General features: G+C 65.8%; 4 protein-coding genes across 4 annotated transcripts in view; 3 read left to right on the top strand and 1 right to left on the bottom strand.

The window, feature by feature from the left end:
* The window catches only part of EMIHUDRAFT_94752 (hypothetical protein), a gene marked incomplete at both ends in the record, with an annotated part of 2,978 nt that extends 2,300 nt beyond the window's left edge, over positions 1-678 (top strand). The window contains one exon of the mRNA XM_005793843.1: positions 384-678. Coding sequence (XP_005793900.1) covers positions 384-678 — 295 coding nt within the window. The remainder of the gene's footprint in view (positions 1-383) is intronic.
* A 1,997-nt stretch (positions 679-2,675) lies between these two features.
* On the top strand, positions 2,676-3,740 carry EMIHUDRAFT_431662 (hypothetical protein; the record flags this gene model as incomplete). The annotated part of the gene is made up of 3 exons (XM_005793842.1): positions 2,676-3,121; positions 3,224-3,328; positions 3,445-3,740. Coding segments are annotated over exons 1-3 (720 nt in total), but the record flags the coding sequence as incomplete, so codon positions are not given.
* Positions 3,741-11,835: 8,095 nt separating this feature from the next.
* On the bottom strand, positions 11,836-12,297 carry EMIHUDRAFT_193743 (hypothetical protein; the record flags this gene model as incomplete). The annotated part of the gene is made up of 1 exon (XM_005793841.1): positions 11,836-12,297. The coding sequence occupies one exon, from the start codon at positions 12,295-12,297 to the stop codon at positions 11,836-11,838; it is 462 nt and encodes a 153-aa protein (XP_005793898.1).
* A 2,409-nt stretch (positions 12,298-14,706) lies between these two features.
* EMIHUDRAFT_94749 (hypothetical protein) overlaps positions 14,707-16,286 on the top strand; it is a gene marked incomplete at both ends in the record, with an annotated part of 5,569 nt that continues 3,989 nt past the window's right edge. Inside the window, 3 exons of the mRNA XM_005793840.1 lie at positions 14,707-15,010; positions 15,358-15,912; positions 16,028-16,136. Of these exons, the coding sequence (XP_005793897.1) occupies positions 14,707-15,010; positions 15,358-15,912; positions 16,028-16,136 (968 nt within the window). The remainder of the gene's footprint in view (positions 15,011-15,357; positions 15,913-16,027; positions 16,137-16,286) is intronic.

Raw genomic sequence — 16,286 nt, 5'->3', positions numbered from 1 at the left:
CCACACCCACACCCACCCTCGGCGTCGCGCATCGGAAGAAAGTGTCCATAAGGTACCTGCGATTGCGATAGTCGCGGCCCCCCATCTCTCAGTCTCACCCCCATCGACATGTACGCAGCGATGCCATGTGCACTCCTTCCTCCTTGCGATGTGGGCTAGAGATGTGTAGCCGAGGCCTAGACGCTAGCGGCAAAAAGAAAACACGGGGAAAATGGTGGCGGCGGTCGCCGCGGGGTTGACCGACAGCTGCGCCGCTCGAGGCTCGAGCGCCTCCCCCGAGTGCTACGCGCGGCGAGCAGGCCTGCGACCCGCGCGCCAGCTTCAACGCCGCGATCGACAACGAGGGCGCCTTTGGGAAGACGGTGCTCGAGACGTTCCTGCAGCCGAGCAGCCAGCGCGCTGAAGCGCGTCGCCGTGATGAGCCGCTACCTGAACGGCGAGGGCATGGGCTTCTTCGCCTCTGCCGCCAATATCATACCAAGACGACTGGGCCGTAGAAAAGACTGGGCCCCCAAAGCACAAGCGGTGGCGAGCTATAAGGCGATGGAGGCGGAGGTCGCGAGGATGAGCGGCGCCGCGGGCGTCGAGTGGACGGTGATCCGCGCCGGCACGCTCAAGGGCGGCGGGGGTCGGGGTGCTCGGGCGAGGATGGCGACGAGCGGTCGGTGGGCCGCATGAGCGGGCAGTTCTCGCGGAGACGGTCGAGCATACCCGGGCAATCCTTGAGGGCCGCGGTGACGGCGAGCACTGCCTCGGACGAGTAGCGCTCGAGCACCTCGTTGAAGGCGATGGCCTTGATGTGGCTCTCCCGCAGGACCTTCTCCCGCTCAGCCCTATACTTGACGAGATCGAAACCCTTGAGCTCGTCGAGCAGGTTCGCCGGGTACTGCTCGTCGAACTTCTCTTGAGAGAGTGGCCGCGTCTTCTCGAGCTCCGCAAGGGGCTCCCCTCGAAGCAGCTTCCCGTGTCCGCTGGCCGCAGCCGCTGCCAAGTCAACCCTCAGGTTCTCGGCCCGGAGCGACGCACGCTGGCGCGGCCTCACTCGTGAGCGCCGCCAGCTTTAGTTGCGACGATCTGCTCGCAGGATCGGCGCGCCGCTCGCTACCATGAAAGCACACACGTCCCGCCTCAGCGTGGATCGTGCTTGTAACTCAGTCCTCAGACGGAAACGCAGCGCTAAGGATCGCGGTCGTCCCACTCTCGTCGTTCTCTCTCCTGTCGCTTCATCCTCTGTCGCGTCGCTCTCCTCTGCCTCGTTCTGCGACGGCGCCGCCGCCTGCCGCTCCCTTGCTCTCGCAGCTTCTCCCGCCTTTCGGCGCAACTCTGCCCTCCTCGGACGCGGCATATTTTGGCCCCTCGAGTTTATCGAGCTCTCCTCGCGCGAGGACGACTCTTCTGACGCCCCCACTGCGATCATTTGCCGCCAAGTCATGTCGTTGCTCAGTTCCACTCTCTCTTCGAACACTTGTACCTCCACAGATGATGCTGGCGCCGGCTAAGAAAGAAAGAAAGAAAAGAGACAAGGGAGGGATGGGAGGACGGCACGCCGCCACCACACAGGGATTTTAAGGAGAGCAGGAGTGTGGTGCTAGCCGTCGCCCACCCTCGGGCGTCTACCACTTCCTATCTCTCTCCGCAGTTTCTCACCTTCTCGCAGCGACCTTCATGCCACCTCGCGTTCTTCCCACTCTCGTCGTTCTCTCTCCTGCTGTCTCTTCCCCTGCCACCGGCTAAAGAAAGAAAGAAAACACACAACCCAAGGGAGGGATGGGAGAACGGCACGCCGCCACCACACAGGGATTGCTTTAAGGAGAGGAGAGTGTGATGCGCTAGCCGTCGCCCACCCTGGGGAGTCTGCCTCTTCGTATCTCTCTTTTCGCAGTCTCTCGCCGCTTCTCGCTGCAACCTTCATGCCACCTCGCGGCCGTCCCACTCTCGTCGTTCTCCTGCCACCGATTGATTGATGGGAAGGCGAAACACAGTCCGACCAACGACTGGGACACCAACGCGGTATGGGTGGACGCTAGACGGGCGATGACGGTCACACAGGAGCGACACACAGAACCACAAGACAAGACACTCAGCCAAACTGACTGCCACACATCCTGAGCGAACTTCCCTAGTCACCCGCGGCCGGACTCCATCCGGCACGCGTCGCTGGGCGCTCAGAGCCGCGTCCCCTGCTCGCCACCCCGACGCCGAAGGCGCCCGACTCGAACGACAGGCGGCACGCGAAGACTGGTTGCAATCCCGCCGACCGCGAGGCCGCGGGATGATGCGTGCGTGGTCTTGGAGTGGGTCTCGGAAGCTCTCCTCTAGGGCTAGGGGCCAGCCCCTCTCCCTTGCCCTCGGAACAGTGTGTCCGAGTCGAGGCGTGTGCTTGCCGGTCGACGGCCGCGCGCGGTTGGCATTGTAACGAAGGTTGCGCGCGGCCGCGGCGCGCCCGCCATGGTTCGGCGCGGCGCGCCTACCAGCGGCAGTTGTCGAGGCACGGGAACGCTTACCCGGGGTCATCCTCTGAGCCTGGTCGTCGGCGCCGCGATGCCACGGCGGCGCATTCGACGTCGTCGGCGCGCTGCCCCGCGTTGAGCCCCGCCGCTCGTAGCGATGCCACCGGCTCATGTTCGGGGAGGCGCACGAAGAAATTCTTGGATGGGAGGGGGTGCGACCAGCGGCTGCGACCATGTGCAAGTATCTGACCCCGGAAGGCCAGCGGCTGGTCGTCTTGGTGCCGCCGAATTTCGCATCGAAGACGTGCGTCCTCTCTCTTGCCGCCGTCGCTGCACTCCTCCTCGGCGTGCATGCTCTGCAGGAGATCACCATTCCCGACACTCCGCCGGCCGCCGCAGCTCGGAGGATTCGGCGGCGGGCCCGCGACGGCGTTCCATCGCACAACCAGCGACTGCAGCAGCGCCCGCCGCGACAGGAGAGTGAGCCACTCCGCCGCCAGCTGCGGCGTGCTCGCGGCGGCGGCGGCGGCGGTGGGCGGAGAGGAGCCGTCGCCGCTCCTTCTACGGGCGCGAGCGGAGGCGCGGCCAGCGGCAACGGCGGTGGCGAGGCCTTCCCCAGCGTGCGGGTGGAGTATGCGGAGGAGGAGGGGTACCACGCACAGGATGGGCAGGTGGCCACACTCCCCAGATCTCGCCAGATCTCCCCCTATCTCGGGGATGTAGTACCGCGCTCGGGATGGGCTCAGGATGGCCACCGCCGACCGCTGTCACAGGACAAGTGGCTCGACGAGCACTTGTTTCGCGGGCGGCGCGGCGGCGTCTTTGTCGACATCGGCTGCTACGACGGAGTCACGTACTCGAACACGCACTACTATGAGGCGCGGAGTCTGGAAGAATGAGGACCCTCGTCATCATCTCAACAAGACTCATCTTCGCATACACGACCACTCACTGATGGCACTCGTGCCACAAAGAACGAGACTCCTGCCTCCAGGTGCGGCTCGGATGGAGCGGCGTCTGCGCCGAGCCCAACCCCGAGGCGTGAACAGCCGCCGCTCCAACCCCACCCGCTCACGCCCCCACGCCGCCTCCTCGCCTGCAGCTGCGACAGCCACAGCCTTCTCGCGCGCCGCCGCCTAACGGAGGCGTCTCAATGCGTGGATGCTCTAGGTGTACCCGCGCATCGCCGCCGCCGGCCGCTCCTCGGGCGCGCCGGTCGCAGTCTCGGACACAGCCGGCATGCTCCCCTTCACCGCAGCCTTCATGTTCTGCTCGCTCCGCCGCTGGCGCCGAGCCGTGGGCGTGAGCGGCGTCTCTCTTCACACTTGCAGCTGTGAACAGGCGCTCCTCGCTCAACCGCTCCGCCGTCGACTTTGACTTTCTGCGCCGCAGCGGCGCCGCGACCGGAGAGGCCCTGGCGCCATCTCGGCTGATCTCGGCTGATCTCGGCTAATCTCGGCTAGGCGTCACGAGCAAAGAAGTCCTCGTGCCGGTCGAGACGCCGAGCGGTGGCTGTGAACGGCGTCTCTTCACACCGTCAGCTGTGAGCAGGTCCTCGTGCCGGTCGAGACGCCGAGCCAGCTGCTGCGCCGTCTTCCCGCCGCCGCCAGGGAGCGATGCTCGTGTAGTACTAGTGGCATCAGCAGTGGTAGTACAGTCTCGTTGTTAAGATGTAGGAGCGGGGGGTCATCGATTTCGTGTCGCTCGACGTGGAGCAGCTCGAGCTTAGGGTGCTCGAGGCGCCGCCTGGCCGAGATTCGCCGAGATTCGCCGAGAGTCGCCGAGATTCGCCGAGATTAGCCGAGAGTCGCCGAGATTAGTCGAGATGTTAGCCGAGATCAGCCGAGATGTCAGCCGGGATCAGCCGAGATGTCAGCCGAGATCAGCCGAGATGGCTCGCGCTGGTGGCGAGGAGGAAAGCAGTGCTGCTCTCCTCCTCCTTTAGCACCGGTGAGCGCCACGGGCTTGGCGTGGGCCCTGCGGCATGGAGTAGCCGGTCAGAACTGAATGAGTCAATTCAGCCACAGGCTTGGCCGTGGGACGACTTTTGCGTCGACAGCTTCACCGTCGAGAACGAGCCGCCTGCGGGCGAGATTAGCCGAGATTAGCCAAGAGGAGCCGAGAGCAGCCGAGAGCAGCCGAGAGGAGCCGAGAGGAGCCGAGAGTAGCCGAGAGTAGCCGCCCTCGGCCGCGGTCGCGGTGGCTGCGGTGGAGAAGGAGTGAGCGGCGTAACTCGTAGACATGGCAGAGATGGTCTTGCTGTGGGGAGTGGGCGTGGGAGGGAGCAATCGGCTGTTGCATATACCGCACTAGAGAGCAGGCGTGAAGTCGCCCTGAGCGGCTCAAGCCGTAGGCGAGCCATCCTCGCCGCCGCCGTATTTCTTGATCCTGTCTTTCTTTTTTCGTAGGCGAGCCATCGACGCTGCCGCGGCTGCGCAGGCTGCTGCTGCCTCAGGGGCCGCGAGCACTGCATCGAACTACTACTTCTCCATGAGCGCCATTGCTTACTAGGCTGCTGCTGCCTCGGGGGTGCGTGCTCGTGTAGTGTGAACGGCGTCTCTTCACACCTGCAGCTGTGAACAGGCTGCTGCTGCCTCGGGGGTACGAGCACCGCGCGCGAGTTGGTCAGCCAGCCAGTCTTGCACACATGTCATAGCGTGGACCACACCCTCGCTCACCCACCCCACGCACGCACGCACGCACGGGGGGGGGGGGGAGAGAGAGAGAGAGAAGGGAGGGGGAGAGAGAGAGAGAGAGAGAGAGAGAGAGAGAGAGAGAGAGAGCAGAGAGAGAGAGAGAGAGAGAGAGAGAGAGAGAGAGAGAGAGAGAGAGAGAGAGAGCAGAGACCAGCCGAGATCAGCCGAGATCAGCCGAGACCAGCCGAGATCAGTCGAGATTGCTCCGCAGGCGTCGACGAGATCTTTGTCCGCTCGCCCCCGTGCGCGCGCAAGGGCCAGCCGGCGCTGTAGCCATGCCGGCGTTGTAGCCATGCCGGCGTTGTCGCCATGCCCCGCTCCGGCGAGGCGTCGGCTGCTGCGTGCAGCGGCTCGCCTCACGGCTCCCTCCCTCTGCTGCTTCACGGCTGCGAACCCCCCTGGCGAGGAGCGTCTGCATCGGCGTCTGGACTGCGCACGCTCGGTGTGGTAGTGCGGGGCTAGCGGATCTCCCCATATCTCCCCCACATCTCCCCCATATCTCCCCCATATCTCGGTGTAGTAGTGGAGGACTAGCGGAGCGGGTCCCGTTCCTGCCACCGCGCCAGCGGTTATCCCGACGAACGGTTGAGGTCGGCAGAGGTGCAGCGCCCGCAGCGCGCGTAGCTGAACAGGGTGGTGAAGAGACTGAAGAGTGTCAACCAAGAGTGTGTTCGTTGCGAGTGTCGTCCTCGTCTGTGAGATGGTGCTCAAGTGTCCCAGATGCACCAGAATTAGGTCCCAAAGGCCAGTGTGTAGCTGCGTTGTGTGCGCACGTGTAAATTAGCTTTAAGCGCTTTCCGGGTCGGCGAATACTCAATTTATATTAACCCGCCGCGAGGGCTAGTAGAAGATCGTGTGCCTTGTATTAATTTGCCGCCGTGTTCTGTTGGACACTTGGCACTTGCCGAGGGTTGCTCTCGCTAAGTCGTCTGATGCCCTGGGCGTGCGCTGCAACGTGGGGTCAGAACCAAGTCAGAGGCGAGTCAGATCATCATCTTTGGCGGGGTCATTTTCGGGGCCTTGTAGGGCTCAAGGGGGGCGTTGCAGGCCGCGGGCGAGCAAGGGCAGCGGTTGGGGCCGCAGCAGCACTTGTAAAAGCATTTCATCTGCGGCGCCCCGTCCGGCACCATCTTTGGATCTTTGGAGGGCCCGCTCACCTCGGTGTCCGGGAAGGGCTTGCACGAGTTGCAATACGTGCATGGGTTGTACCACACGCAAGGCGCCTTCGCAGGCAGCGTCTCCACCCCCTCATTTCCGCCCGGTGTCCACCCCGTCGGCGGCGGGGCGCTGTTGGAAATGAGCGGGCCGTCCAACACGGTGTTGAGCATCTGGTCCACCTGCGCGGGCAAAGCGCACGCCGTGAGAGGAGAGCGGCGATACCGAGGGGATGGGTCGGAAGTCGCAGATTAGCGTGGCCCCTGCAGCAACATCTACTCTCGGCCGTCTCTCGGGAGAGTCGCACCCTCTGTAAGATTTTAATCGCCTTGGCATCAAGCGAACCTACTCTCAGCCAACGGCGTGAAGATGCGCCGATCATAGCAGTTCTATCGCCTGCGCGTCGGGCCGAGCGCGCCCTTCGTCTTGCCCGCAGCCAAATCCGCCTCCTTCTTCGCGCTGAGGGCATCGCTAGCCTAATGCGTGAAGGAGCGTGGCAAAGTGCGAATACAATTCGAGCACGGTACTCGGCGATGCGCGTCAGTGCAGAAAGGGGGTGAGGGGGGGGGGGGGTGGTCAAGAATGTGGTGGCTCAAGTTGATCACGGTAGGGTCCGGCCCGTCTATGAGCACTGACCGCCGTATCGATCATGGCCGCGCGCAGGTTGATTGAGGCCATCATCGACTTGACCATTTTGTCGGCCTTGGTCGGCGCCCTGCGCCGGTGGACGGTGGGCGGGCCAGTGCGGCGAGGGAGGAGCGTGGGTAGGTGGGTCGGAGAGGGGAGACACGCACGGCAACTCTGGGATGTCGCGCTTCCAGTCCCGCGGTTGTTTCTCAGGCGGTGTCATGAAGCACTTAACGCACGGCTTCACTGGGTCGGGAACGTCCTGACAAGCGCGCGAGCCGGCGCTGGAGTCACGCTTGCAGCTAGGGGAGCCAAGGGCGTCGGTTGGCACCCACGAGATCAGCCGGGCGCCTAGCAACTCTCTCGCCCCCGCCGGGCGCGCGGGTGTGGCGCAAGGGCATATTGGTAGTGGAAGGATCTCGGAGTGTTCTCGGACTGGTCTCGGAGGCCACCTCATATTTGCAAAAGGCGGGGCAGCAAATGCAGCCAGAGTCTGCGGCGGTGAGCAGAGCAGCGGATGAGGAACGCGGGCGCGGAAGGTGAGACGGGGATATCGAGCTGATACTCTGCGCACTGCTCCAGTCGTCCTCTGGCAAAGGCTCTGGCAAAGGCTCCGGGTCGATGTCACGGGATTCAGTCTTCTCCCCCTGGTAGCAGCTGAGGGAGGCCGCAATGGTTCGCCACGGCTCGGGCGTGTTCTGCACGGGAGGTTGCAGGGGAATGTTGGTGTGGTATGCTGGGTGGGCGGCTGCTGGAGAGTGAGAGTTGCCCCGTAGGTGCAGCCGCAGGGGCAAAGGCACTTGGCGTCGTCCGGGTAGGGCTGCTCATCCTCACCGCGGCCCTGCGTGGAGGTCGGCGCCGTGGAGTGTGCTGCGTGGGGGGCTGGGAAGGGGCTGGGAAGGGGCTCGGAGCAGCGGGCAGCGGCTGGAGGATATTGGAGGAGGGCTCCGGTGCGATGCGCTCGACCCACAAGTGACAGCGCAGAGCCGAGTGGGGGGGCAAGTGTGCGACCCGAGCGGGAGGGAGTGGAGGATTGGCGGCGCGGCACCTTTGGCTCCGGCTTATCGTACTTCCAGCAGAACTTCGGCACAAAGCTCCGCCACGGCTCCGGCGTATCCTGACGGATGAAAGGGGAAGGGCTTTGAGAGGGTGAAAGAGCGTGCGTGATGCGTGCCGCATGCCCCTTCCCCCTCCTCCCCCGGGCGGATCCGGAGAGCATGGCAACGGGGAAGACCGCAGGCTGACGTGGCAGGCTGGGCGTGAACGGCTGCGCCAGATTGGGCGCAGCGAGCGCACCCCGTATTCGCAGCCACATGGCCACGGGCACATGCACTTGGCATCGTCGGGAATCGCCGTGTCAACCTCGAAGTCGGGGTCGATGTCGCGCCCACTGTACGTGCGAGTGCCCGCGACACCGCCCGTGGAGGCCACGTAGTCGTTGACGGCCTAGGGAGGGGCAGCACTGAGCTGAATGCGAGACGCGCAGCGGGACTGTCGGCAGCGTCCCGACGCACAGATCTCATCGACATCTGGTGCGCTTCTCCTCGAATGTATGTCCCGATGTCGTCGACTGTGTCGTTGATATAGTCGACTGTGGGATCCGGTACTGGGTCCTTTGGCGTCAGGCAGAACTTGGGGATACACATCTTTGGGATTGGTGATGGGATGTCCTCGTATTTGCAGCCGGGGCAGCAGATGCAGCCGCGGGATGCATCCTTGTCGAAGCCGGGGTCCATGTCGCCATCTCCCACTGCATCCACAGAGAAGTCGGGATCGCCGCCGTTCGGGCAGATTTTCATCGCCTCTTCCCCTTTCAGCCTGGCGTCAGCTGCGCCGTGGACGGACGTGTTGCGCGCGCCGAATAGCCGGCGCGCCGAAACCAACGCTTCTTTTGGGCGAAATATATGAAAGCGGCCAACGGCGAGTCGCCTTTCGGGCTTGTAGCCGCCGCCTGAAAGTAAAATGCATTCTTTTCTTTTTACACCCACTCGAACAGCGCCCCGGTCCCCACGCACGAGCGAGCAGGGAATTGGGCGCTGTGTGTGTCACGTTGGCGGTGTGTGGTGGGTGGTCACCTATTCGTCGATCGGATTCAAACCCACGGTCGCGCCCGGGGGAGGGGGGGGGGGGGGGCTGGAGGACTGCACACGCGAAAACAGATTGACGGCTTATGGAACGCTGTAAAAATTAACAACAAAAGGCGGTCGCACCCGATGCCGATCATCCGGCCCGCTGGGTGCGCTTCTTAGCTCCCCGGCCCTGGATGTGAGGTTGATGACTGCACTCCAAGTGCTCCAAGTGCACAGCACGATGAAAAGAACTTTACAACCAGAGGCGGTCGCACAGCACGATTCACGCGACAATTCGACAAACAAGGCGTAAAAAATCAGTTTACGACTTCGTATTATCAGAAGCAGGAGGAGAAAAAAGAGGAGAGGCGCCAGTGATGACGAAGCAGAAACTAGCGCAGACGAGAGCAGGGCAGAACCGGGGACTGGGGAGCCGGAGCAGACGGCATCGGCCGCCGAGGGAACGCTGGGAAGAGGCACGAGGAGGGCGGCGACCTCGACCGACTATGGAGGACCCGTCGCCAGACGACGCAGGGCAGACGACGGGGAGGCGGAGCAAACGCGCAGGGCGAGACGAGGGAGGGAGCAGGACTTTGCGGAGATCAGTAGGAGGATGTACGACGAGATTAGGAGCAGCAGGGACCCGAGGGACCATGTGGAAGACGGCTAGTGCTAGTCCCCCATCGGGAGGACGACCCCGGCTAGTCGCCGACCACACCCACAAAGAACCCTGCACAAAGATCGCAAGGGCGGGGACCTGTTCCTTTGTACCCATCTCACAGTAGAGAGGTGTCAGTTTTTATTTATTTATTTATTTATTTATCAGAAGCAGCAGGGACCCCCGAGGGGGACGACGTGGACGGCGGCTAGTGCTAGTGCTAGTAGGGAGGATGGCCCCCGGCTACACCAACCACCCCAGAAGACCCTGCACGAACAACATGGGCGGGGACCTGCTCCTTTAATCACCCATCTCTTAGTTATGCATCTGTTATGCATTTGGGCGCTTCACCACGAGCACCAGCAACCCTCCGCATCCCAGCTCTTTTCCTTGCCCACCTTTCGAGATCGGGCGGCGCCGGCCTTGCGGCAGTGGCAGTGGCGGCAGAGCGCCTAGTACCGCGGTTGCCTGAGAGGTGGGCGCGGCGGGGCCGGCGCGTGGGGTAGGGGGTCACCTCGCAGCTGCTGTTGTCGCGGAGTTGGCCAGGGGCTCCGCCATCAGCGCCACCACCAAAGAACTCGAGCACTCCCCATGTGAGCTTGATGCCGCATGCGTGACACGTGTGTCCCTGTTGAGGGTCGGGGCAGCATTAGGCTTAGACTCTGCCTCATCTTGCCTACGACCTAAGACTTATTTTTCGCCTGGCTTTGCAGCGCCTGCGCCTTGGCCTGGATCGTGAAGGGGTACGTTGTCATCCCTACGCGCTTTGCGTGCGTCTCGAGCAAGCCATGCAGGTGGTCTCGGTGCCTAGACAGAAACAAGTGTGTGTTTGGCGTTTAGAACCGTTTGGTATCCACCCGAGCTGCTCGAGTTTATGGAGGAGGCGATCGACGCGTGAGGGGGCGGCAGGACAGAAGGGGGCACGTCCTGACGCGCACTTGAGGCCGCCAACGCTTGGGTCGCCGAGAGCGACGTCGACCTCGCGTGCCCACTCAAGCGCCTAGCAGCCAGTACTTTTTGCTTCAGGTCGCAATTGACGTGATCGAGTACTGATCTCACTGCTTCCGGCTACTTGCGCGCCTCCTCCTCCTTGCGGAACGGCCCCCAAGTCACCGGCGACCCCATCAGCGTGCGCTTGACAACCCACCCATCCTCTCGGTGCTGGATTCCAAACGGCCGCGTCAACGCGCCGTGCACGAGGGGAAGATGCACCCGGATGACCACGCCCCGGAATTTGGGCCGTTCCTCTGGTCCCGCGCCGGCGTCACTCCCTAGCAGGCTCCTGGAGACGAGGGAGCGTCAGACGTTGGCGGGACAGTGAAGGGGGGGTGAGGGCTCCATGCCTTGCGGACGATCGAGGCGATGGATTTCGCCGGCGATTATAGAGGCTGCCAGCAGCCAGCGGAGCGGGGGTGGCCGGCGGTGATGGGAATTTGCCGTCAGTGATGAGCTTGGTGAGGGCAGGTGAGCGGTGCAGCGTCTTGGGCCCAGCGCTGTACGGCGCCGAGCAGCACTCCCCGCCGATCTCGAGCCAGCTCTCTCTTCTGCGCGCGGCAGCCATACACACAGGGGGCAGTGTCCGTCCGTTGCGAGATCGCGCGGGCTGTGATGTCATCACTTCGTTTCGCCTCAGTTTCGTTTGATTCATTGGGAATTGGGGGAGGGGGGGGGGGGGGGGAAGGGGGGGGAGTTTGTCAGTGCGCATGAAGAAAGAAGAAATGCTATCGTTAGGGGCCTAAATAAATAAATAAATAACAACGGCCCCCCCCTTTCTTTTGGGGGGGAGGGGGTAACCGTAAAAAAGGGAAGGACGGGGGTGTCCCCCCCTTTCAGGTCGCCCCCAGGTTAAGCCAGGGAGCTGGGAAAGAGGGAGCGTTTATGGAGTTAGGGCCCCCCCCGGAAACGTCAAAGAAAAAAACATGGGGGGCATGGGCGGACACCCCGGTCACCGCCTCCTCAAAGGGCGAGAACCACCCCACGCAAAGCTTCGGGGGTTCCCCGGGGCGCAAGCTCGCTGGATGGGATTGGGGGTCCCCCCCCTCCCCCCCCCCCTTTTTTCCCACCCCCACAGGCCAACAATTACCGTTAGGGTCCGGAGGTCACTGCTGGAGCCTCCCCCCCCCCCCCCCCGCCACGCCCCCAACCCCGATCCGCGTCCAGCGTCGCAGCAGCCCCGCGCGTCACGCCACCTCGCGAGGTCTCGAGGGGAGCCCCCCCTGCCGCTCCTCGAGGTGGCGCATCACTCCCCGCCCGATGTGCTCGCCCCAGAGCTTGTAGCCCGCGTCGTTTGGGTGAATGCCGTCGTCCGCCCAATACGCAGCCTCCACGTTTTGCGCCGCCAAATCGCTGTCTGCCTCGACGGACCGCACGAAGCAGATGCGGGGCGGCTCTCTTTCGGAGAGCCGCTTCTTCTGCTCGTCCCACAGCCCCGCAAACGACGAGAGCAGCGGCAGCAGCGGCCACTGACCGCTGAAGACGGGCGCCAAGTGCAGCGGCAGCGCCGGCAGCACGACCGTCGTCTCGGCGCCGCAGCTGCCCTGAATCTCGCCGACGAGCTCCGCCAGGTCGTGACGAAACCCAATCGGCGTCCGCCATGGCGACGCCCTCTTCACGTCGTTCAGGCCGCACAGCAGAACCACCATGTCCACCCGCCCGCCCGCCTGCCGCACCGACTCGACCTGCGCCGCCAGCCGCGGCACCAGCTCTGTCCGCAGCCTGTTCACAGCTGGAGGTGTGAAGAGACGCCGCTCACACCTCGCGCGGCACCAGCTCTGTCCGCAGCCTGTTCACAGCTGGAGGTGTGAAGAGACGCCGCTCACACCTCGCGCGGCACCAGCTCTGTTCGCAGCCTGTTCACAGCTGGAGGTGTGAAGAGACGCCGCTCACACCTCGCGCGGCACCAGCTCTGTTCGCAGCCTGCGGACGTCTGATCCGGTCGAGCCGATCGCCGCCTAGACACGTCCTCGACACCTCCTCGACACGTCCTAGACACGTCCTAGAGCCGGGCGAGCCGAGGGCCGCCCAATGCACATCCGCCCTCAGCGCGCGGCACAGAAAATCAGCGAACGCGCGAGGCAGCGCCGGCCCGGTGCAAACTTCCTGCGAGCAGCCCACGCCCGTCACCAGCGAGTCGCCCACGAAGATCACGTGCCTCCGCCGAGCAACGCAGCACCCTCCGCCTCCGCCTCCGCCTCCGCCTCCGCCTCCGCCGCCCTCGCGCCCGCCCGCGACGGCACTGCAGCCGCCGCCCTCTGCTCCGCCTCCTCGCACCCCCGCACCCTCCGCCGCCGCCGCCGTGAGCAACGCACCTCCTCCGCCTCCTCCGCCTCCCCCTCCGCCTCCCCCTCCGCCTCTTCCTCCGCCTCCGCCTCCGCCTCCTCCCCCTCCGCCTCCGCCTCCGCCTCCTCCCCCTCCGCCTCCGCCGCCTCCTCCGCCTCCTCCGCCTCCTCCGCCTCCTCCGCCTCCGCCGAAGGACGAGCAGCCGCCGCACTCGGAAGCACACTCGGAAGCGCCGCCGCCGCTGCTGGCGCGCCTGCGGAGGAAGGGGTGCTTTGACGGGGAAGCGTCTCGGAGGCTAGGAGGGAGGCGGCAGGGAGAAGAGAGGCAGCGACAAGAGAGGCAGGGAGGGGAGGGTGGCAGCGAGGAGAGAGGCGGCAGGGAGGAGAGAGGCAGCGAGGAGAGAGGCGGCAGGGAGGAGAGAGGCAGGGAGGAGAGAGGCGGCAGCGGGGAGAGAGGCGGCAGCGGGGAGAGAGGCGGCAGCGAGGAGAGCGAGGAGGCGGCAGCGAGGAGAGCGAGGAGGCGGCGGCGCGCCGTGCAATCGGCGTGGCGACGCCGACTGCTGCGGCGGTGATGCGCTGCTTGGCCGCCTCCGCCTTGGCCTTCGCATTCTCCCTCGCCGCCCCCGCCTTCGCCGTTGCATTCTCTACCTGCGCCGACGCCGCCGACGCCGCCTCTGCCCTCACCGCAGCCGCCTCTGCCCTCGCGGCCGAGGCCGCAGCTTCCACCCGCGCTGCCGCAGCGGCGACGGCGCCGGCGGCCGCCTTGGCGGCGACGGCTGCAGAGGGAGCGCCGTCGGCGACCTCTGCCGCAGAGTGCGCCGCCGGCCGAGGCAGCCAGCGCGCGACACCGCCGACCTACGGGGCATTGTCCCGGACGTGTCTCGGACATGTCCCGGCCGAGGCAGCCAGCGCGCGGCAGCGCCGACCGGCCCGCGCGCGGACGGGAGCGGGCCGTTGCGCTTGTACTCGTACTCGAGCTGCTTCGCCTGCGACCCGGGCCGGCGGGGGTGGTGGGCAGGCGCAGGCCCGCGGGCGGTGGAACGGAGCGGAAGCGGCGGCTCGCGAGCCGCTGCAGGAGAGAGAGGGAAGGGGCGCGGGTGGGGCTGTGGCGCGCGGCTCGGGCAGCTGCCCCCGTCGCTCCCGCCTCCCATCACCGCCCGCTCCGTCTCCCGGATCCACCCTGCATCCACCCTCGCAGCTGGCTAGGGAGGCGAGGGGTGAGGGCGCCTGCCACGCTGCCACGCCCGAGAGGCCGACCGCGCCACCGACGCCGGCGAGGGCGAGGCGAGAGCCTTGCCGCCGCACATGTCGACGCATGGCGGGACGCGCCCAGTCGTGCTCAGGGAAACACGCAGCAAGCTGGCGCCTCGAGGTCGGCGTGCGAGCCGGACTGCCGCTGCGCAAAAAATTCTAAGCAATCCCAGGCGAAAAAATAAACCCTTTTCTTTCTCACCGTGTCTGCCCGCCTGAATTCGGTCGAGCTGCCGCGTGGATTCTCTCCACAGCTGCGAGTCGCGGCGCGCACAAGCAAAGATTTTATGGTGTGCAGCAAAGGGAGCGTTGTAAAATTCTCCCCCCCCCCCCGTCGAGAATACCGCAGCAGTTGTTTCTTCTCGTCTCCCGCGGTATACACACACACACCGCCGCTGTACACTCGCCGTTTTCCCCATGAGCCGCCGCTCGCTGCCGCGCGCGCCGGACCCTCTCCGGAGCAGCGCCATCCACCAGGTCTCCGACTACAGCCGCCTCCGCTCGCCGCTCGCAAAGGCCACCATGGCGGGGCTCGCGCCCTCGCTCGGCGGCGGAGCGTCGGCTGCGGCTCCGCTCGGCGCCGCGTCGCTGCCATCGCTCTCGCCGATGCCCAAGGCGACGCTGTTCCGGCCTGGCGCGGCGATGCCGCCCCCTCCGCCGCCGCCGCCCGCCTTCCGCGCCGCTTCCTCCTCCGGCGGGTCAGGCCCACCGCTCGGGCCACCGGCCTTCGGCGCGGCGGGGGCGTCGCCGCTGGCGTCGCGCCGTCCGCCGCACGGCCGCGCGCCCTCACCCGACGCCCGCGGGGGCCTCGCGACCACTCCCTTCGGTAGCTGCACGCCTCCGGGTGGTCTTCCGCCGACCGAGCCGTTTTCGGGCGCGCGTGGCAGAGAGAGAGGAGAGAGAGGGGGAAGGAGAGGGAGGGGGAGAGGGTGTGTGCGGGTGTGTGGGTGGGTGGGTGGGTGGGGGGGGGGGGGGGGGTAAAACTGGGAGGCAATTGGCCCCCCACCCAACCATATGCTAGAACCCGCGGGGTGTGGGTTCGCAAGAGCGGGAGGTAGCGACGGCCTGAGATGGCACGGGGGGGGCGAGGGGGGGAGGGGGGCGAGGGGAGAAGGGCGGGTTGGGCCCTGGGTCGGGCCCTCCCCAACGGCCGGTGTCTGCACCTGCGAGCAGGCGGGCCCTTCTCGAACGACTCGCTCTCCACCGACGGCGCAGGCGCCACGCCGCGCCAGCGCCTGCCGCCGCCGCCGCCGCTACCGCCACCGCCCGTCGCCACCGCCGCCGCTGCCGCCAACGCCGCCGCCAACGCCAGCGGCGCCGCGGCGACGGGGGCGGGCGGTGGTCGGAACAAGGGCAGCGAGGCAGAGCTGCTCGCTTTCCTGCGCCGCGAGCCGCAGCAGCAGCCGCAGCCGCCGCAGCAGCAGCAGCCGCAGCCGCAGCAGCCGCAGCCGAGGGCGGGTGCGGAGGCGGCGCCGGCAGCAGCAGTCGGCACGGGCAGCGCGCGCGGCGGAGGAGGAGGCTCGAGCAAGCCCCCCGTCGTGCTGACTGGCTGGTACCTGAAGCGGCTGGGCGCCTCCACTGACGGCGCCGTCTCGCTCGCCGTCGAGGGCTGGCGCAAGGGGCAGCCGCGGGGCCGCAAGCCGTGGCACTCCACGGCCATCGCCACAAGGGTCGACGGCCGCACATTGCGCACCGCGTCAGGCTCCGTCTGCCTGCCCGGACGCTCTGGTCTGGCCACTCAGAGTTCGCTCATGGCTGGCTGATGAGTGAACAGGCTCTCCGTCTCTGCCAGCCCGACGGCTCCCCCACTCTGCACTCACGCACGCAAGTGCTGAATGAGCAGGCTCCGTCTACCAGCTCGACGGGCCGATGGACCAGCACGGAGCATGCGGCGCCGGCTTCTCGCCCGCGACCGCGCAGGCTCCCCGCTGGACCATCGGCCCGTCGAGCTGGTAGACGGAGCGTGCTCATTCAGCATTTGCTGTGAGAAATATGGGGGGGGAAACCGCCGGAAATTTCATAAGAAAAGCCCTTATCCATACTCACCCGCAAAGGGACATGGTGGTGGCAAAAACAAAATTCTCTAGGCTCCCCCCCCCTGA

This window comes from Emiliania huxleyi, assembly GCF_000372725.1.
Source record: "Emiliania huxleyi CCMP1516 unplaced genomic scaffold EMIHUscaffold_1, whole genome shotgun sequence".
Taxonomy (NCBI): domain Eukaryota; phylum Haptophyta; order Isochrysidales; family Noelaerhabdaceae; genus Emiliania; species Emiliania huxleyi.
This window is presented reverse-complemented; position numbering and strand designations above follow the sequence as displayed.